Source organism: Filicampus tigris, chromosome 9, assembly GCF_054856515.1.
Source record: "Filicampus tigris isolate MCC_2025a chromosome 9, RoL_Ftig_1.0, whole genome shotgun sequence".
In the NCBI taxonomy this organism is placed as follows: domain Eukaryota; kingdom Metazoa; phylum Chordata; class Actinopteri; order Syngnathiformes; family Syngnathidae; genus Filicampus; species Filicampus tigris.
This window is the reverse complement of record NC_141225.1, coordinates 16,260,441-16,282,157: the sequence shown is the minus strand read 5'-3', so window position 1 is coordinate 16,282,157 and position 21,717 is coordinate 16,260,441. Positions and strand designations below refer to the sequence as shown.

General features: G+C 40.5%; 2 protein-coding genes across 4 annotated transcripts; one reads left to right on the top strand and one right to left on the bottom strand.

Annotated features, from left to right (window-relative positions):
• Nucleotides 1-285: 285 nt before the first annotated feature.
• LOC147142258 (insulin-like growth factor-binding protein 6) lies at nt 286-5,398 on the bottom strand. Of its 2 annotated transcripts, XM_086041665.1 has the most exons (5): nt 5,138-5,398; nt 3,539-3,812; nt 3,238-3,266; nt 3,035-3,154; nt 286-1,777 (listed from the first exon to the last, which is right to left on the bottom strand). In XM_086041665.1, exons 1-5 carry the CDS (start codon nt 5,192-5,194, stop codon nt 1,679-1,681), a joined length of 579 nt encoding a protein of 192 aa, XP_085897791.1. In that variant the 5' UTR covers nt 5,195-5,398; the 3' UTR covers nt 286-1,678. The 2 variants fall into 2 exon arrangements, with proteins under 2 accessions (XP_085897791.1, XP_085897792.1); XM_086041666.1 differs by lacking the exon at nt 5,138-5,398 and having other exon boundaries at nt 3,539-4,556.
• Nucleotides 5,178-21,638, top strand: spryd3 (SPRY domain containing 3). Of its 2 annotated transcripts, XM_086041663.1 has the most exons (11): nt 5,178-5,286; nt 6,362-6,508; nt 6,729-6,804; nt 13,563-13,687; nt 14,533-14,665; nt 14,755-14,940; nt 16,752-16,901; nt 19,072-19,129; nt 19,673-19,792; nt 19,865-19,986; nt 20,068-21,638. In XM_086041663.1, exons 2-11 carry the CDS (start codon nt 6,381-6,383, stop codon nt 20,200-20,202), a joined length of 1,233 nt encoding a protein of 410 aa, XP_085897789.1. In that variant the 5' UTR covers nt 5,178-5,286; nt 6,362-6,380; the 3' UTR covers nt 20,203-21,638. The 2 variants fall into 2 exon arrangements, with proteins under 2 accessions (XP_085897789.1, XP_085897790.1); XM_086041664.1 differs by lacking the exons at nt 5,178-5,286; nt 6,362-6,508; nt 6,729-6,804 and adding an exon at nt 10,413-12,217.
• Nucleotides 21,639-21,717: the final 79 nt, after the last annotated feature.

Here is a 21,717-nt window from a genome sequence, read left to right as displayed (position 1 = left end):
AGTCGCAGGGCACACATAGACACTGTCGCTGAGCGGGAATCGATCCCACGCTGCCCGCACACAACTCGGGCGTGTGTACCACTACATTATCAGCGGACCAAAACAAGGTTTTGTTACCAATACATGCATTTTAATGCAACACAATCCATGACGACACCCATAATCAAACAGCAGTCACTTTCTTCATAACTTTAATCAAGTCTCTGATGGTCAAATAAGGAAAGAAATTATAAAGAACACTAATATGACATTTTCATTTACAATTAAAAGTAAAAATATGGAATGTTAAAAAAAAACACTTGAACTGAATTTCAACACAACTTGACTTTAACATAATATAGTAATAATTTATACTAGAATGTATACTGTTGTAGCAATGGATTTTCTCAATAGAAGTGTGCATTTAGATTGTATTGTTGTCCCTCAAGGTACAAGCTACTGTCATGGCTCAGCTATGTCCCCAAACTCTCTCTCTCGCTCTCCCTTTGTATATATAACGAAATACAGTATTATTACCGGTATATTATTATAATTATTATAATTACAGTATGAAGTAAAGTTACAAGGGTACAAAAGTTTTGTAACTTCAGGGTACCAAGCCAGTGGCAAGCCACCCAGCTATACTCCGAAGGACATCTTTTTTTTTCTTCTTTTTTTTTTTAAACAAGTCAAAAATAAACATAAAATGTCCTCGTAAGTCAGCTTTCGAACACCATGTTATGTTTCCTTACGCCTGCTAAGTAGCAATGGCTAATGCCTTAATCATTATTATTAATTACTACAAGACCATAAATAATGGTGAAAAGAACATAAATAAGATGACAAATACTACATACAATAGGTAAACTGTTACAATAGCAGTGGTGTATTTTGATCTTGTATAAATATGTTATAGAAGATGATATGCGCTGACAAAGGAAGCGATTTACCCAAACTGAGCAAAATACTACATGTGATAATAATTGGTAAATGACAAACAGGATAGGTTAATATGGAACTATTGGCATGATATGCAAACACACAACAGGCACTTTATTATAGGTACAACCACACCATCCAACATAAGAGTAGTTTAATGTGCGCGTGTGTGTGTTTATAACAAAATACAATTGTGTGGGACTGCTCGACAAAAATATTAAGTGATGTTAGGTTGTGTTTTTTCAATGAAGGAGTTTGGGAACTGTTTAGTTGGAAACTTTTCATGGGAATTAATAAGGAATAATAGCAATGTACCCGAGATATTGGGACCAACTGCAAAATAACTTCATTCTTTTTTTCATAAGCAGACATGCAAGCATTTGGTTTCCATTTGCAAATTCTTGAAATTTAGCAAATAGAAACTTCTCTAATTATGGTGCAATGCAATGCACTACAAACTACGTCCACTGTAATAAATATTGTTTAATTAATACCTCTTTGGAAGTGTCAGTCAAACCTGAACTTTTGACAGAACTCTTGTATTAGAGCTAATGCACCTAATATGTGTCTGAAGGTCTGATGCAGACGTGTCTGATCCAAACAGTTCACTACGTGTTCCCTAGAGGGCGCCAATGGTCAAGGTTACTGTACACTTGACACCAGACGTGGAATTCATAAAAAGTCTGTGAGGACGTTTTTATGATCAGCCCATGCTGGCCGCCAAACTTTTGTCCTTTCTTTAATCCAACATTGACACTCTTCAGCAAGTCAAGCCTTTATGTTTTTGTGACGTCACCGGCATGCCGCTCTCATCCACACACCAGCACCGACCGCGTTGTTTACCTCGAGAGGACCAACACTGCACACAAACAACATAGTATACTTCTAACATATATACTAGATCCCAAATACAATGCAAACTTATGCAAACTTACATATTAATTGCAGCGACTGTCTGTTTATCTATCTATCTATCTATCTATCTATCTATCTATCTATCTATCTATCTATCTATTTATCCTCTAGTTGATGTCCCCGCGCAATTGTTGTGTGCGTTCGTTTTTAAATTCCGGCAAGAAACGCACCATTTAGTTGGTTCCGCCCAGTTTTCTTTGTCTTGCCTAGATTTCACGGTACGATAGAAGTCTTTTTATTTACAGTTATATCCATCCATCCATCCATTATCTGTACCGCTTCTCCTCACAAGGGTCGCGGGGCGTGCTGGAGCCTATCCCAGCTGTCTTTGGGCAGTAGGCGGGGGACACCCTGAACTGGTTGCCAGCCAATCGCAGGGCACACAGAGACAAACATCCGCACTCACAATCACACCTATGGGCAATTTAGAGTATCCAATCAACTTACCATGCATGTTTTTGGAATGTGGGAGGAAACCGGAGTGCCCGGAGAAAACCCACGCAGGCACGGGGAGAACATGCAAACTCCACACAGGGAGGCCGGAGCCGGGATCGAACCCACGACCTCTGAACTGTGAGGCGGACGTGCTAACCAGTCGTCCACCGTGCCGCCCCATTTACAGTTTTACTTAAGATATATTGTAACCGCATGATTTGAAACATCAATATGTACGGTATGTGTGAGAAAATGTAAAACGAATCTGAATGTAATACCAGGAATGTACTGTGGGTACCACCAAATTTAGTTAGTTAGTTAGTTAGTTAGTTAGTTAGTTTGTTTGTTTGTTTGTTTGTAAATAAACAAATCAAGGGCATTTTGTTTTTTGGGTGGGTTTCTGTTAAATACTAGAATAATCCTCAAATTTGGACAAAGCATCTTTCCATTGGGCTGTGACGTGTTTATAAATGTACATACTCTGGCAGATGCTTTGTTTTGACTGCGCTATTCTGAAACGTGTATAATTTAATTTGAATCTAAGTTGAAATAAAACAATTGTGTTTTGCCTGCTCACTCATGTTTTCATTAAAGAAATATCTATCTGTCTGTCTATCTATCTATCTATCTATCTATCTATCTATCTATCTATCTATCTATCTATCTATCTATCTATCTATCTATCTATCTATCTATCTATCTATCTATCTATCTATCTATCTATCTATCTATCCAGTCTTGGTGTTAACGTGACAGTATAACTCACCTGCTTCTTTCTGAAGAAGCCACGTTTATCGCAGTTGGGCATGTAGATATCATGATGGGACTTGAATAAATGGCTATCAAGGCCTCTGATAAGTGTGGTTAGCAGCTTCCGACATGGGGCCTGTAGGTGGAGAGGATTTTTAAAGTATGACTAATCATTAAGTGTCTCCATAGTGTATAATTATTTGAGAAGACGATGGTTACCTCCGTCGGATTCTCAGTAGGTGCGGGATCTAAGGGTAGAAACACATCACAATTGACTACTGAATGTGTTCACACCTAAAATCAGTTATTACATAACTGTTTGTTAGCTAGCATAGCTACCTGGAAATTGCTGATATGTTTATATTATAATGGGTTTATCCAATAGCATTAATAGCAGTGACTCAAAGCAAATATCCACTCATGAAACAAGAGAAACTTTAGCACCTAAACTTATTTGCTGCAGCATTACGAGTCGCTGATGCATATACACATCCATCAGGCACCAAGCCGGAAACATTACCTGCAGTCTGGCTCTTTTCCGTCCAGGTGATAACGCTGTTATTGGTGCAGACGCCTCTGCCCTCCAGCAGGGTGCGGAGGGGCCGCAGGTCATTTGGTGCAGGTGCACAACGCAGACCACTGGCACAGCTCAGTGTGTAGACCCCACATGGCTCTCCAATGGTCAGAGCGGTGACATTCAAATCTCCCGGCATGTGCATTTGGGAAGGTTTTCCTTTGCAGCCGGGACATCCTCTGGATGGTGCAGTTAGCGGCCTTGGGCTGGAAATAAGTGGCTGCAAGAAAAGCAGCCCCAGCACATTCACACACAGAAGCATCTCACACTTGAAAGTTGTCCAGGTCCTTGATTTGTTGACGCTTGTTTTCTCCGAGGACCTCGGAAGCTTCTTTGTTTAATTCCACTGAGCTTCGAACGGTGGATAGCAATTTGCTCAAGCCAAGAAATGGTGATAATGAGGCTGACAGATAGCACTGGCAGCAGCTTTTAAAGGGCCCAAACCAGAGAGGAGAGGTATGGGAGGGTGCGTAATGAAGAATGCTAGTTTTCCCTCTCATTTCCACAGAGCTGAGCACACCCCATTTCTCCTTGTCACACAAACACACATACGCACACACACAACTCATACCATTTGCTGTTTGTCATCTTGAAGGATAGTCATGTTTTCTATTCCAACATAAATCAGCACTGACAGTTGCTAATACTCTGCTTTTTTGCCAGTTAAGGTGTAATCTAACCAAATTGACGAATCAGAGCACTGCAAAAAAAAAAAAATAATAATAATACTACTAATAAAAAAACTCTATCTATGCACTAGTGTTAATTAGCTCTTGTTTCAGTATTGTCATTTGCTCAATGTATTTGTTTTGGTCATTGTTTGACCTTGAAAACAAACAAACAAACCAAAATGATTACCAGTAAAATAACTGATAAAATACAAGTCATGCACAAAAGGTCCACAACACGTCTACTTTTGGAAGGTATGTGTGAAGTGTGTCAAGTTGTTCGTAGATGGAATAAAACTTTGAACCTCCTGTATGCCAAATGTGAATGTGAAAGGAGGTCTTCCATCCATCCATTTTATGTAATGCTTGTTGTTGTAAATTCAAATTAGAAAACAATATTTGTTGTTGTGCTTCATCATTTTTGATCTTATGTACAGCACTTTGTTGCTCGTGTAGTTGTGTGCTCACTGTTCTCGAGGAAAAATGTTTGCTTTTCTGAAAAATTACAATGAATAACCATTTCAAACATCAACATAGTTTAACCGATTTTCTATGTACTCTGTGGTCACAATGGTTGACGTTTTTGTAGTTTGGTGACACTTTGAGATAAACCTACAGAATATTATTATTTTATGTAGAGTCACGTGCGACTGTAGCTGGTCACACTCGCAACTATATCACGCAAACTTGGTACAACTCGAAGAGTAAGGACATACGTCACAGTATAATTCAGTAGCATACCATATTGCATAAAATGCCTGGATTAATCATTTCATTTCATTATTATTTGCTAATTTTCTCCTTATAAACGGATTTACACTTCAGGCGCAGTCACGTGCGCAAGAACGCGCCTGAACACGCAAGTTAAAGTACTCACGCGCACGTTGTATGAGTTTGCTGATCTGATTGGCTGCAGAGGCGGAACTTCCGGCATCACCGGTTGGACAGTGGACACGAAGTGAAAGATTTCAGCTGCCTAAAATCGGAAGAAAGTCTGGAGAACATCGAGTTACGGCTTGTCAAAGAGTAAGAAAGTAGAATGCGAAAGCTGGGATATTATTAGTTTGAGTTCAAACTGACGTTTCGATGGCTTGTCAGCGCTTTTAACTACTCAGCGCGAAAGAGTAGCAGCTAGCCGGCCAACCGTGTCGTTTTGGTGAATTTTGTGGTGCGTTTGCCTACCTCGTAAATATGTAAACGGAAGTGTCGGATTTGCACAGTTTACTCTTTGGACATATTCCAAGGGTTTTATAATGGTTACTGCAGTGTTGTCATTCGGTTATAATGGTTCCACACGTGGGTGTCGTACGGCTACATTTGTTTGCGTTCAATCCGGGATAGTAAATATTCCATTGCAATAATACATGTTTATGTTGTGCTTAAAATAAAACACTAATAGAAACGTTTTATCCCATCACTAATGTTCCGACTACAGAACTAGAATACAGTACTCCCAAAAGGTTTAATCGAGCCCACTTTTCTGGCGTTGTCTTCAAAACAAAGCCCAGTGCGTTTGTGTTGAACTATGATAACCCTCAGTTGTAATATGTACTAACATGTTCTTCTTCGACTGTACCGAGCTCTTTTTGATCTGCTTTCCAAACTTGTTTGAATGGGTTATTAAGTCTAGTCTTGTCTTCTAATTGAGTTGTCAGAGCTATTATGTATCATCATATCCATCCCTTATTACTTAACCACGCATATTCAATGTTTTTTAATGTATCCGTCTCAGGCAGTGCTACTTTTACAAAATAAACAGCATATATATTTTTTGCGAATATATGTATTCAGACACGTGACGTTTACTAGAGGCTTAGATCACTGATGGTGTTGTAGTTCACTCACCTGTTCTTCCCATGCAATGCAGTGTGGGTTTAATTTCCACTCAGCGACAATCTGAATGGTTGTCTTCCTCTGTATGTCCCTGTGACTGACTAATAACCAGTCCAGGGAGTATAGCAGGCTTATGCTCCAGCTTCCCACAACCCTTAACAGATCAAATGGTACAGGAAGTGGATGGGCAAAATTGAAATTAGGAGTTCAGATGTTGTATGTCTTGATCATCTATATTTGAATGATCCAATTTGTTTCTGGGCTTCAGATTGTGATGATTCTAACAAATGGACGACATCAACCTCCATTATCGCTTTTTGAACTGGAGAAGACGAATACGAGAAATTCGTGAAGTACGACCAGTGCGTTACCGAGAGCGTCTGAAAAAAATGCTGAGGGATGGGGATGTGCTCAGGTAACACACACACACAAACACACACACGCACACACACCCCCGCACCCCCCCCACACACACACACACAAAAACGCCCTTTGCAGTTACTACTTTCACTTTCAATATAAAAAAAGCAACGCTTTGCTTGTCCCATCATGTATTTGTAATATTACAACAACAAAGTGTTCAGTAATAGTGTCTGTTTATAGTCAATAGTGTTTGTTTTATATTCTCTATTCAGGTACCATGGGAACTCAGATGAAGTTGGCTGTTTTGTGGCGGCGAGGCCACTGTCAAAGAGATGTCGTTATTTTGAGGTACGAGTCAAAGTAACAATACAAATATAAAAAGTCAACTGTAAAATGTCATGTTAATGTTAATTGAAAACCATGATTTGAAAAATATGCACATGAATGAAATATCGTATAATGTTAAAAAAAAATCAGTGGCGAGACCATAAGAGCGCTGTCCCCTAGAAATAACCCTTGGAGTCCAGATGTGCCATGCTCCTTTGGAGAAAAATTGAATGCTGTGTAGTAATGTACTCACAAGGTTATTAAGCATGCGTCAAAACAAACACTTCTTTATCATGGATTGTACAGCAATTTGATAAATGATAATAAAATGTGTATAGCAATGTGCTATAGTTAAATGCCATTATTGTTATTGTTCACTATTTTTTTTTTTTTACTTCTGATTTGTTTATATGAGAAACAAGTCATTGTAGAAGTAATTTAAACATGACATAGGAAGCCCAGATCACTTCCAACAGTGATCCACCATTGTTACTGTCGATGTTGATTGTGTTAGGGGAAAATCATGCAAGAACCGGGACTAACGCATCTTTGTCTAAACAAAGTTGCGTGTATGTTGTATCGTATACATAGGAACACAAGGTCAGCGTTTTCAAATTTATTTACCCTGAGAATCGGTTTTAAAAAAATAATCATATTTCGGCTCCTAAAAAGCCGGTTACTTGAGGATGGAACATAAAAAGTATTTAAAAAAAAAAAAGGCTACACTTAAATTCATTTTTGTGTGGACGGGTTCTTAGGATTCATCCCAATTAATGCAGGGGTTTTTTGATTGGTTAACATTTTTGTGTATCTGTGGAGGTGGGCTGGTTGAAATATTTGATCAAGTTTATTGAACAATGCATAGAAATGTACAGTTACATTTGCTCATAATATCACCTTATTGCCAAATCTTAAATTATCTTGCGATAACTAAACAAATTCATTTGTTGGCAACGTGCATGAACAAAGACACAAGAAATACTTTCCAGCACATAAAGTATGTCTTTAATTGAGTTAGTGTTGAAGCTCAGATTACCAAACTGCCCACACTTAAGTGCATTCCTGTCCAAATATTCTGTCAAATTTTATTACAACTTTTAAATTTTCTGATGCTTTATGTTTTGGTTTTTGGCTCTTGGTGGCAGGTATTGTACAATAATATGAAGTCATAATTATGGGATGGGATGGGATGTCACAACACTCCCCTCCGTAGGTATGTAATGGGGTGTGTTTACTGTATAGTGCTCTTCTGACAAACGCCAAAAAAATTGGCTGCAATTGCGGTGGGGTGTTAGGCCCATAATTAGCGTCTCTGGGGTGTGTACAGCAAAAAGAGCTTACTGTTTGTATCGCTGCTGGCCCGCAGGCTCCATCCATCTGCGCTAGAAGTTGACAATACCGCCTTGATTTCCAGTCTGGGTCAAGGAAGTGCTGTCAGTGAATCAGTCTGGGAAGTTGAGCATGTAACTGGAATAGCCCGCAGTGGGAGATGTAACGCCACATGGATGCCTTTTATGGTGTTCCGCAAACCCGTCACATTTTCCCCTCTACACCTACACATGAGATAGCTCATCGAATGATGCACTTTTGTTAACAATGACCTGTCCGGGATTGTCTTTTACTTTTCCGTGAATGGGTGCGGGTTCTGTACGGCCAGTTTCTTCCCCTCCCTAGTCTGTAAATCTACTGTATAGAACGTAATATTTAATGGAAATCATCTGCAAATTGTGTAGATTTAAGGCACAGTTTTATGTCGAGGGGACACGTAACAGACCTTGGGTATTGTTTGTGTGCCTCCTCCTGCATGCGTCATATTAATTAAGAAATCAATACACTTTCATCGAACTAAGCTTGCAAGTTTCTGGATATATGAGAATACATCATCCAAGGTCGCATACAGTCCCTTTTAAATATTTGTTTGGATTTGGAGGCAATTTAGTTAGGAGAAATACTCCAGTCCAGGTTCAGAAAGTTGCCTTTGAAATATTTAACTGTATAAACAATGTTGTAAATCATATTTTAACAGTCATGCAAGTGTAAAAATGAGTTTCTTTTAAAACTTTGAAACAAACAAATGCGGAATGGGGTGCAACATTGGAAGTTTCTTCGAGACTTGATGCAGATCTGATCGGCTGGATCGACAGATATTTTTGTATTTTCTGCAAAAGTGGTGATCGGTTGAAATGTCATAATTTGCCGATCAATCGATGGCGCAAAATAAGACAGCAAACACAATCTCATTCACGACAGGTGACGTCCTGTGCTGCCATCGTTAATAATCCAAGATTTCTCATCATAAAGTCAATTTTTTTTTTCCAATAGATTTAAATAATTTTTTTTTTTTGGGAGGCGGGGCTCGTCCCAATCTTCCCACGAAGAGCAGGGGTTGACTGTACAATAAATAAGTTGTTTAAATAGATTGGTCCATCTTCTGATTGGATCGGTGATCAGTTAGTGTTCCCCCCCCCACCCATTGGCTGATCAGCTTCAAAGTCGTGATCGTGTAAAGCAGTAGTGTCCAAACATTGTCCTCAAGGGCTGCTGTCCTACATGTTTAGATATGTCCCTCCTGTCCCTCTTCGCTTGCTGATGAGGCAATCATTTGAATCAGGCGTGTTGCAGGAGGGACACCTCTAAAACAGGCACAACAGCGGCCCTCGGGGACCGGAGCCCAGAAGAATTTGTTGAATTTTAAATTTCTTGACCGTGAGGCGTTTGAATTGAGATGTTCCATTGTATCTACAGATACATGTGTAATCATGCAAAGCTATCTTGCAGATTCCAAACTGTTGCCATAATTACAAATGTCTACCTGACCATGTGGACGTGTTCGCTCTGACCATGAACCGACAAGCTTGAGCATGAATGTTGCCATAGCAGCAGTTTGATCAGAACAGGACAATATTTCTTCATTAAACAAAGAACATTCTGTTTCGCAATATCAACTTACCTCAGCCTTACTTGCCATGGCGGAATCTTAGTTGTTGGCCTTGAAAAATTTACGAGTCAGGGTGTGAGCGCCGACTACATCATATGTTTTGTTGATCTGAACGTTGATCAAATCACCTTCCAAGTGTCTTCTCCTCCAAAACATTTTATTGTCTCTTTCCCAGATGGATTTACGAAGCAAAAAGAAAACCAAAACATTGTCATATTATCTAAGAATGTCTTCATCTTAGTTAAGTAATGTCAAGCAAGGACAGCTTTAGTTTAGATATACTGTAGATATACTCTCTCTATAGATACACAGCGGTGGATACAAAAAGTTTACACCCCCCTGTTGAAATGCTTTTTTGTGAGTTTTTTTTGTGATTATCATCCTTAATCATTTTCCACCATTATTGCGTCCTATGACCTGTATAACTCTATTGAATTGTTCAAAAACACTTTTCAAATGGGGAAGTAAAAAATAACCAACCAAGAACCTCACACAAGTTTGCACATCCTCTTGTAAGTGGAATGTGGCTTTTTAGAATTAACCATTCACATTCAAACTCATGACCTTTTAAAAAAAAAAAAAAAAAAAAACAAATAAAAAAAAAAAAAGGATTTTTTAATATTCAATTTTTACATTTTCTTTTCCCCCTTTGCTTACGACTCTTCCCACGTTTGGAGATGTTGTTATTGTCCGATAAAACCAAGGTTGAACTTTGTGTCCATAATTCCAAAACTTATGGTTAGCAGAAATGCAACCCTGCTCGTCAACGAAGAACATCACCTACACCAAAGCATGCTGGTGGCAGCATCCAAGCATTGCTTTTTCAGGCTGTTGTTCTTTCTCTCATCCCATCCTGCTCCCTTGATTCCCACTCCGGTACCATTCCCATTTTGGAAGTCAGCTACGTTAAAAAAAAAAAAGCATTTTACCCTTTTATTGAACAGTGTGTCGCCCCCTTTCACCCCATGGACTCCCCGAAGATTTTTTCCCCCGACTGGATAATCCCACTCCCGTCTGCTCCTGTGAATTTTTTTATCCTGTATCATTCCAACTCCCAATCCCGTGATTAAAGATAAAGTTGAGTCCCATCCCTTGGGAATCCTGGAGGATTCCCGAAAAAAATGTCAGCCTGCTGCAAATTCTACGAGACATGACTAATGAACGATAAATTCCGTAGAACCTGAATTCCCAACAATCAGTACGTCGATTGTTCCATCCCATGTCCCGGTACGTTGCGGTCTTTCAAGTCTCACATTGTGCATGTAGAAAGGTCCTGACTTTCCAACTAGGAGAATGACTGCCTTCTAAAAATTGAATAATATGTTGTATGGTTCCAAGTTCCAATTGTTTTAGGAGTCTCCTTAATAGTTTTTCCCTATCTTAATACAGGTCGATGATGTGATCTCGCTGAAGCTTACTAACATTTTTTTTCTTTTTTTTTCTTTTTTTTTTTTATGGCCACTGAATATGTCTTCTGACATGGCTGTTTATCAAGTGAGAAGCTCCTCATTGCGTCAATTTGGCCTTAATAATTTGAAGCATGAAAGATTCTGACTGGATCCAGATGATATTTTTTGGCCGTGTAGTGACAAATTCAGCTTGTGGATGAGTACGTGCTTCTGCCTACATGGAGCATGGCAGCTGATTGCTAGCCAATGTGGCTAGCGTGCAACTGCGCCCACAGTTATAACGTGTTCCCATGTTTTGGCGCGTTTGTATTTAAAGGAGAACTCATGTTACTGAGTCAAATGATTGGCTACAGCGGAGCCTCCAAAGTCAAACACAATCTGTTGTCATGCTGGTTGACTTCCAAGTTTGTCCCAGACTGAAACTGTTGCCATTTTAAAACCTGTAAAGGCTATTGTTAAGTAATATTTTAACATCATACTTGTTATGCAAGAACAAAGATATGTTAACCATTGTGTAATAAAACAAATACAACTAAAAGTTAAACTATTCACCATTCACACATACTGGAAAGGAACCTAGCAACATTTCCATGCTAGTCAGCACGCTAGTAGTGCCTGGTAAAATGAATTTGTGTATTCCAGTGATGCCTGATGATGAATGATGTGATCGCAATGTGTTGAGCAGCCAGACGTTTTCCTTTTCTCCTTTTTCACAACCAGGATCCTTTACATGGGGCATAAATAAATAAATAAATAGCATCCTGCTGATGTTACCTTTCCCTAAAAATGACTGTACATCTGATTGAGGATTCAACTTTGGAGGTTACAGCAGACATGATTTATTAGACTCTGGATGCTAGCTTTCAGTTGCAGAAGAAACCATGTTCAAACTCGCCGAGCACACCCACGCGGGCCCGGTCTGCCGTGTAGTGATACAGTAACCACACCTTTTAACCTTTCTGCTTACATGTGCTTCTTTCTTATGACTCACAATGTGGGAGGCACAGCGGAGAAGCGAGGGAAGAGGCCATCTGCGTCAGTGGGGTTGGGGGCCTAATCAGCGACGCGACCTCCTCATAGATCTGATGTCAGTATTTATGGGCCATCTGACAGTTTTGAGAAAAAAAAAAAAAAAGAGATTTATTCCCTTCTCAATCACGAGGGATCTTTGAGGGATCTGTTGAGGTCATGGGAAAGAAGTTGAAGTTTCCTCTTCTGCTTGCCCTTCGTCTGCCAGCAGTGCTCCGGCTTGTGCGCTTCCATGTAGGGCTTCCCAGGAATCACGTCACACACTCAGTATTCAGTTGTGATAACAACGGAACAGACCAGTTCCTAGCATCACTCTGAGTCAGTAGTTTCAATATGAGTCGGACATACTACTAGCTGAAAAAAAAACCCAAATAGAATAAAAAGTATTGTATGAGGGCATGTTAAATAATGTCGCTGTTGATCAATTGAATCAAGATCAGTTTTGTTGATTGTAGTTTTGTTGTTCATATTCATTATATTAAGTAGATGCCACACTGTTAAAAATGCATATTGATTAAGCTTCTACACTTTTTTGTGCGTCATGTATCATCTTCCAAACCGCTTATCCTGTAGAGGAGGTGCTGGAGCCTATCCCAGCTGACAATGGGCGAAAGGCGGACTACACCCTGAACTGGTCGCCGGCCAGTCGCAGGGCACACACACACACACAGATGGCTACACCATCAGTGACATGTCCACTTTTTGGTTAATACATTAATTGCAAGCGGTCAAAAAGGAAAATATGTGAGCCTGCTAGCAAGGTGGACAGTTTTGGCTAATGTTAACATTCACTGAGCACATAGTGAACCTTCACTTCACAACATGACTCAGTTAGCGTGCTGACTGTGTACTGGTCACCAAGTATATTTCACATTTTGAAAAGTTTTTATATCAACTGATATTTCACTTTGACAGAGTGCACATCTTAATCTTGACAATATCCAACTGGGCACATAATATGAAAGGTATAAAACATAAGCAAAAATATTTATTGTGCACCTAGCCACTTGTTTTAGCCTCCTTTGAAGAAAGACTAAATGCTGGTTTCTTAATGACAGGGTGGGCAGTGATTTCAGGGACGCATGCAAAATGTTCAATATGATTATGAAAACAGAATATATGTACATAAAAATTTTTTTAATGAACATTAACATTAGGTTGGATTTCACCATAGTACTCAACCAGTCTCACAGTTCCTTGAAAATATGTAAACAATATCTGCCCTCTTCTTCCTCTTAGTTCTGTGAGCATCTGCCAATGATCACACAAAAGCATAGAAATGATGGTGGTTTAACGGAACGGACATAATGACTCATAAATTTGCTTGTCTGCTTACATGCCTTTCCTTGAATCGCCTCAGAGCCCATGCAAATTTGTAAAACTGTTCCTGTGGCTTCTTCTAGGTAACAATCGTTGATACAGGAGTGAGGGGGATGATTGCTGTTGGTTTAGTGCCTCAGCTTTACAAGCTGGACCATCAACCGGGCTGGCTCCCAAATTCTGTGGCTTTCCATGCAGATGATGGCAAGTATGTGTGATATTTCTTTTTTTTTTTTTTCAAAGTATGCACAACACGACTTGCGGTCATGTTTAGGAGTTTATAAAATCGCAGTTACCTGCAGCTCACGGAGCACATTCATTTAACCTATCTGTCATGCATTTAGGCCTCTTTGGCCTGTAAATGTACACGGAACGATTGCGCAACATTTTCATGCACATTTGGTTTCGTTTGCGCTGTGAATTAACGCAAATTCAATACTTGGCTGTCACACTTGCCCTTAAAAAGTCTCACAGTGGTGAGACAACAGCACAGTTTCCTCGCTAGTGCCATTGTAACATACATTAAGGCCTTTTTTAATTTTTTTTTTTTTTTTATCATCATTATCATTAGAAAGTCATTTTAATCCGTGCCCCTGTTGAAACACTAAGCAGTAATATATATCCCCATGGTGTCTGACTATCTCTGTCTCTATATATTTTTTTGCCCTCAGTCGCGTTTTTATGGTTAATTTCTGGAACTAGTAGTACGATCACTCAGAGATGTATAACGTAGGGCCTGACCGATGTGGGTTCATTTCAGATCGATACCGATTTGGCCGAATAAAATTCAGATAACCGATTAATGTGCGGATTGATTAGAAAAAACAAAACAAATAAAATAACTTCTTTTTTGGTCCCTTATCGCTTTCAGCAAAAATGAATTAGAGGCAGAACAGTCAACTGTTTTACAATGCTTTGTCCTTTACTATGTGATGTGCTAATGTGACGAGAGAAAAAAGCCCCAAAAATCTGCAGATTTTTTGCCAATTTTAAAAGCGCTAATACCGGGCGATTAATCACTCTGGCCTAAGTATGAATCTCATATTTCTGCAGGCTGTACAACGGCAACACTGTAGGACAACAGTTTGGTCCAAAATGCTGCAGGGGGGACCGAATCGGCTGTGGAATATCCCTGGACTCTGATGATGGACAGTTGACTGTGTTTTTTACCAAGAATGGTAAAGAAGTAAGTACCGGTACTCTTTTAACATTACTTATTGTGTTTTGTTGACTTCCAAATTCATGAGTTGGAACGATATGTAAATATGTGTCCAGGTGGGCAGCTTGGACATGCCAGCAGCTGAAGCTCTCTACCCTGCTGTAGGAATGCATTCGCTGGGGGAAGAAGTGCTGCTGGACCTGCACGCTGAATGGAGAATGGAGGAAGATGATGGGCTGATGATAGTTGACAGCCATGAGGATGACTGGGGCCGCCTCCATGACATTCGAGTGTCTGGCACTGTAAGTAGTGAATGCCTCGATATGTTGGTCAAGTGGTTGCCACTTGACCACTTGTCCCACTGCGGAGCACATATCAACTGTAAGTTTTCTGAGCACTGTCGTGTTTGTTTTGAGCAAGGCAGCAGAGAACTAAACTGCTTGGGGTTGACACTGTATGTGGGTAATGTGAAAGAGACATTGGGGACCGACCAATGTAGTACGACAGTAATTGCCAACCACTTTGTCGTGACACATCAGTGGGGGATTGAGGTTTGCCCTGGGAAATGATCAAATTTCACTTAATCGGTCCTGAAAATTATTCCATTCATCCATTTTTACACCTGTTTCTGTTTTTGTTTGTGTTCAACTAAACAAGCCCATATAAATTTGTGAGCAAATTCAGATCATCGCAAGACCCTCCAAAGGAAAATATTTTTGATTAATTGATGAGATAATTAAACATCAATGTTGTCATCAATGTGAAATCTCCCTGAATGATGATCTTGTCCACTGCTGTGACGATTGATTCTAAAACTATTCGATTGCCGCAGCTCTCATTTACTTTTGGTGACATTTTTGTATTTTTAAATATGTGCCTCTGATCAATACATTTTGGGGAACACAAATTGTTTACTTTCTGTGTAATACATTTCGTCACTTCTAGAGATTGTGAACGGAATTCCCACTTTTTAAATGACAATGTGAATCATTACTGAGTCAATGCAGCCAGAAATGCCAAATACAGAAGTAAGTATTCACAAATTGTTAATGATATAATCAAATTATTATTCCGAAGAGGTCATTGACCTCCCTCCCATTTACGATCCCCACCCATTTTGGAGACGTCCAGACTGCAGTGTTGATGTCTGACTCAGATGCTGAGGTGCACTAAATCTGAGCTCAATTATAGGAGGCAAGAGGGAATCGCAGCTGAATAATCCTCAGGCACCAGCAAATAACCTCAACGTCTGCAACACCTTTTCTTCATGCGTGATTTCTGCAAATGAGTCCCCTATCATTTTATTAACAATCAAGCTTTTGTACATCAACACTGGTGCATGCGAGCTAGATTCCTTTGTACAGTCCTCAGGAGATCTGCTAAGAGAAAAAAGACAAAAACAAACGGGCTTCTCTCCTACAGATAGCTCCAACTTCTGCAACTTCTTTTGCTTTATGAGACCCTAAACGTATTTTTTAGGCTGATTTAAAAGATTTTTTTAGCACATCAGGTTTTTGAGGTATTTTCATTTCTAGTTTTTAAATTTGACCCATAAAAGCTTGCAGATCTTACCATGCGCAGTAATTCATAGCTATGACGTGTCAGAAAAGAATTCCACCTATTGCTGAACCTAACCCTTAACTTATGAATGTTACTAAATATACATAAATTATTGTTATTGTGTTATTATTATTATTATGAAAGCCTGATGTGCTAGAGAAAAGACTGAGGGCAGATTCGGAATCAGTGGAAAAAAAAAAAAAAATCATCGGCAAACGTTAACTTGCATCTCAAAACTTGCAACAACAACAAAAGAAGTCATTTGTCGGCCTGCGTAATTGTATTGTACTACGTTTCAAATTTCCGTTTTCAGCTGCAAAACGAAATTATGATTCGGAAATGTGCCAGCTCAATTAGTTTGTTTTATTTTCTCCTGGCTTGTTGGTCGTGCAGATTTAAGCAATAAACTCAGTCATTAATTTTATTCGTTTGGTCCCACATAGACTGTTTTTAATTCGAAGCTCGATGACAACTTTGCTCTTCTAACACGTGTTTTGGGACATTTAACCGAGCGCATGTTTGAAGTGCTAACATGACCATGTTCTTTCCTCAGCTGCTGGAGTACACGGGCAAAGGGAAGAGCATCGTTGACGTGGGCTTGGCTCAGGCCCTTCGGCCACTCAACACACGCTTCCACTACTACGAGCTGGAGATCACGGACGCCGGGGAGAAGTGTTACATCGCCCTGGGCCTGGCTCGCAAGGTACGAGGAGCCTCGCGCTCTCTTCCGCGATCACAGTGTTTGACAATCAGCCTCGGGCTGCGGGCCGCGGACACTTCTTTGGAGCCTCCCTTCGACATGTTTTCACCGTTTCCAGTCTGCGTGATGATGGATGAGGGAGGAAAAGCTAACGGCAGAATAAATATTGTCTCATTGTGCCCTCACATCTGCGTTTCCGTCCAGGGCAGGTTGTTCCACTTAGATGCTAATCTGCCTCATTAAGGAGGAAAGTGCGGCCACATTGGGGAAACTTAGTTAGGTGTTGTTTGATTGCAAGTGATTCACCTTCTGGAAACGGAAAGATGTTGTTGAATGTTTACACATGATCGAGCCATTGTGTCATTGAAATAACACATTTGAGGAGAAGTGGGCCTCGGATTTGGAGATGTTCTGCCATGTGCTCATTGTTTTCACTTTGCGGCGGCGAACTGACGCCCACTTTGCTTTGCGCCAGCTGTGTGCGACGCCGCTCGCAGCCTGGGAGGCGGCGAACCTTTGTTGCACTTTGCGCCCTCTCTAATCTCCTTCTGAGTCCTCTGGCGTTGATGTGGGCGCGGGCGTGTCGCGACATCGGAGAATAGAGCTGTCATTTCCCCGATCGTTTTTCCTGGAATTGTTTTCCCTGCATGTCTGTGGTTTTTTTTCGAATTTTTTTTTTTTTTTTTTTTTTAAATCCATCATTCGATCATCCTTTTGCTCTAATAATCCAAACAAAGGTATCTTTTTTTTCTGTCAGGGTAACAGTTTGTTCTTTGCTCAGTCCTTCCACAGTGGTTTTATTTCCATGTTTTCTTTGGAGGAAAACGAATCAATCTTTTCTCCAGAGAACCTGCCTCTCAGTATTGATCTGATTTGGGTTTGTTTTCACTGCGCGTGTGCGTTCAAAGCTTTTCACTTGTAATGTCCAGCACTAGGATAGGAAGAGCCAATCAGCTGCTCATGTATCTCATGGTGTGCCAGTACCATCGGTCAAGTTTGTGACGTTCCTTAACGCGTATCAGCCATGTTCTTCCACAGCGAATGAAAGTCAAGGCTGATGATGTCAGAAAGCATTTGGAACAAAAATGTTTATAAAGCCCTTGAAACAACCTCACCCTGTTAAATGCACAACTTGAAGGGTTGAAGGCTAATGCGAGAGCGAGCGCGAGTGCTCACTCCAAACGAGAAGCCTCTGCTGTCTTTCTTGTGCAAGGTCAAAGCCATCATAAGGGAAAAATTCTTACGACGACCTCACCCTGAAGCACAAAATGAAGAGTTGAAGGATGAAGCTTGCACGAGCGCGCAGTCGCGCAAAACTCCAAGCCACATCGATCAACACTTGATAAAAATGTTGTACAGTGTACACGATGTATTGTGACTTGTGATCACGGCAACAGGTACAATGCATCCACCTGTTGCCGCGCATGTAACAGAAGAAGTGACGGCTTCCTGCAAATATCGGCTTTATGTTCAACTAAACAGGTCCAGATTTCAAAACTGACTAATTGAGTAAATTGAGACAAGATCAACATAATTTCGGTATTACCGTAATACTTTTTAAAATAATTTTTGTTTGGTGGCGTGCCATGAGCTTTTTGTAATGTTAAAATGGGTGCCTTGGCACAATAAAAAGTTTGGATAACAGATTTTGTGCACTGTTGCCAATAGCTGTAAAAAGGGCTTTTATGTAGTATATAATCGTTTATGCGAGAGACTAGCATTAAATGTTGAAATCTTTCATTAAAGTACCACATCAGCAAAATATGATCAGTTTTTTCCCCCCCTCCTCTCATGTTTCGTTTAAGTATTAATGGGGCTTCAAACGTGCAGAGAATCCTGCTGTGATAACCAAGCTGTTTGTACCTACAAGAAAATGCCCCTTTCTGAGGCAATTGTACACGGAAAGAACGGCAGCCCAGCTTGTCATCTCCATGATGATGATTTTGCTCATTGACATCGTGATAGCTTGTATCCCGTATTTAAAAGATCATTTTGCACTGTTACTGATGGTCCTTGATGCCTGGAAATGCAGATATGATGCAGCGCTTTGTACCCTGGTTAATGGATCGGCTTCCGCATCGGTGAAGTAAATCACGCCCAATATGTACAGGGCCAAAGAGAAAAACACATTTTCACGGATACGTAACTGAACTTATCATTTTTTGTCCCACAGGATTATCCTAAAAACAGACATCCAGGTTGGAGCAGAGGATCCATAGCTTATCATGCTGGTGAGTGTTGATGGATCAACTTCATGATTAGGCACCGTCTCTTCTATGGAAACATTCCAGGCTCATTGTCCCAAAAAAAAAAATTGTATTCCACGTGAGCAATGAAATTGTCACCGCAGCAAAAGCACAAAGAAAGAAGCCTCGCAGGTGGATTTTTAAAAACTTTTATTTACCTTCAATGCCGGTAGATGCTTTTTTTCCCCCCCAGCTACTTACACAGTAGCGCCCCAAAACATTTCACAGTCTCTCTTGTTGTCAGGCGAGACAAATTCCCCGACAGGCTTGTACAGTGTTCTTCGTCACATAGCCTTTTGGAAACCCGTTTCTTACATGTTTGGGAGATGCCGGAGTTGCTGTCCCGCAGGGAAAAAAAAAAAATTGCAATTACGCTAGATCCCTACTTCCTGAGCCTTTGCTGACTAATCGGGAGGAATAATGCTCTAATTGGACCCGATTGTCAGAATGTGTGTACCCCATCAATGTTAGAAACTGGACTCATCCTTTATTGTGATGCAGCGAGGTAACCCCGAAGTTCTTTTGCAGACGACGGCAAGTTGTTCCAGGGCAGCGGCGTCGGCGACGCCTTCGGGCCGCGTTGCTTCGAAGGAGACCTCATGGGCTGCGGCATCATGTTTCCGCGCGACTTCAGCCACGAGGGCGGAGGCGAGTCGCCTCACACTCCATCCGACGGCCACGTCAATCTTCTCAACTGTCTGTCTTGGCGGCTTTGTTTAGATGATGCGGACGACTGGGACCTGGAAATGTTTCCGCAGCCCAGCGAGGTGCAGAATGACTTGTATGCGAGCAATGACGATGACGACGACGAGGGGGAAGACTTGGAGGGAACCAAGGTCACGGTGAGCCAACGCTGCGCAAAGCCGGGAGCTCCTTGAGTGAAACGGTGCTCATTGGCCCTCTGCCGTGCCCTTTTGCTGCAGGTGTTCTTCACCCGTAACGGAAAGGTGGTGGGGCGCAGGGAGGTGGCTTTACCGTCAGGGGGCTTCTACCCCACTATCGGCATGATGAGCACCGGGGAGAAGGTTAAAGTGGACCTGCACCCCCTAAGTGGCTGAGCGCCACCACGCGACTCCATTACCTCATCAACGGGCTGCTGGACGTCGCTTGTAGAAGTCACGTCAGGATGGAACTGTGGCCTTCTCATGCCGTAAGAGTCAAATGATCCAAATGTGTATATTTCTTGAAGTTCTAATTGAAGCACACATTGTGGCGTTGATGTTCTCTGAAAGAAGCAGAGCAGGCTCAATATTTGCAGCAATCAACTTATTTCCACATTTATTTATGTCCCATAAATGGTGCAGTACTGACACACGGTGGTGAAAGTCCTGCACTGCAGTCAGTCTTTCATTTGACGGTCTAGTAATGTAACAATCCAAACAGTGTTTCCCAACCTTTCATTCAGGTTGGGAAACACTGCCTGATCAACACATCATTATAGCCTTTAACACGAATTTAATTCTATGGCAAAAATAGCTTTATTTCTCTCCAATTAGGCGATTAATTTCATGGTAATCAAATTTTGCTCAGTACCTGTGTTAATTTTGCAAGCTTTTTTTTTTTTTTTTTTTTTAATCAAATTACGAGATGTTTTAATACTAAAAGGGAAGACATCGTTTTTGATGGAAGGATAATTCATGACCAAAAACTCAAGTCCAAATAGTTTAAATGTTCTTGACAATGAAGCCATAACTATGATTTATTGCTCTCAGGTATATTTAAATATCAAAAGTGATCATCTTTTATTTATTCAAGTCAAAGATGTCCTCTGCATTGTGTTGCATTTTCTTTGACTTGCATCTTTTTTTTTCTTCTGCATTGGTGGAATTAATGGGTTCTAACAACTGAGGATTTTTTTTTTTTTGACACTAAGATTTCCCACTTTCACCCGCACTTCGTTTTAGCTTCCTGGAATCAAATTCTATTCCTCCACAGACAGATACAGAAAGAATGTTACGTGTTCTACTCCCACATGCCACAAACATGTATGCTAGGTTCACTGAACACCAAATTGAGCCTCGGTGTGAATGTGGGATAGGCTCCAGCTTGACTGTGTGACCCCGAATAGCATAAGCAGCCTACTGTATACTGTCAAATGGTTGAATGCATGGATGTTGTCATTGGAATACACGCATTACTCTGATGCATTTGTTTAAAAAAAAAAAAAAAAAGGCGCAGCCGACTGTAGACAGTTCTGACCAAAGTGCCTGTGCGAATACATATCGCCCTCAATTCATGTACTGTTTATTCATGTCAGCGCTGTGTTTACAATTAGCAATATTTTAAAAATGGCGCACTTGTGTATTTTCACACTCAGCTCGTGATTTTTTCAAAACAATCAACCAAGCCAGGCCTTATAGCTTTGGCTCTTTTGTGATACAAGCCAAAAAGTTATATACAAAATACACATTTTATTAACATTTGAAAATATATAGTTTTGATATTTGCTGGAGCGTTGTAGGTACATGTTCATATTAAATGTCTTTCTCCTGTATTCGTTTTTTTTATTTTTTTTACGCATAAATTTCAATGCGCAGCACAACTGTAAGCACAGTCTGCTGTTACTATTTTAC

Excerpts from the sequence above, each read along its gene's own strand:
- LOC147142258 (XM_086041665.1), bottom strand. The coding sequence starts at position 5,194 with ATGCCGGAAGTTCCGCCTCTGCAGCCAATCAGATCAGCAAACTCATAC. Across the intron at positions 3,813-5,137 it reads CAAACTCATACAACGTGCGC|CCACTTATTTCCAGCCCAAG; the intron begins GTGAGTACTTTA and ends CTTTTCTTGCAG. Across the intron at positions 3,267-3,538 it reads GGAAAAGAGCCAGACTGCAG|ATCCCGCACCTACTGAGAAT; the intron begins GTAATGTTTCCG and ends TTCTACCCTTAG.
- spryd3 (XM_086041663.1), top strand. The coding sequence starts at position 6,381 with ATGGACGACATCAACCTCCATTATCGCTTTTTGAACTGGAGAAGACGA. Across the intron at positions 13,688-14,532 it reads TTCCATGCAGATGATGGCAA|GCTGTACAACGGCAACACTG; the intron begins GTATGTGTGATA and ends ATATTTCTGCAG. Across the intron at positions 14,941-16,751 it reads ACATTCGAGTGTCTGGCACT|CTGCTGGAGTACACGGGCAA; the intron begins GTAAGTAGTGAA and ends TTCTTTCCTCAG.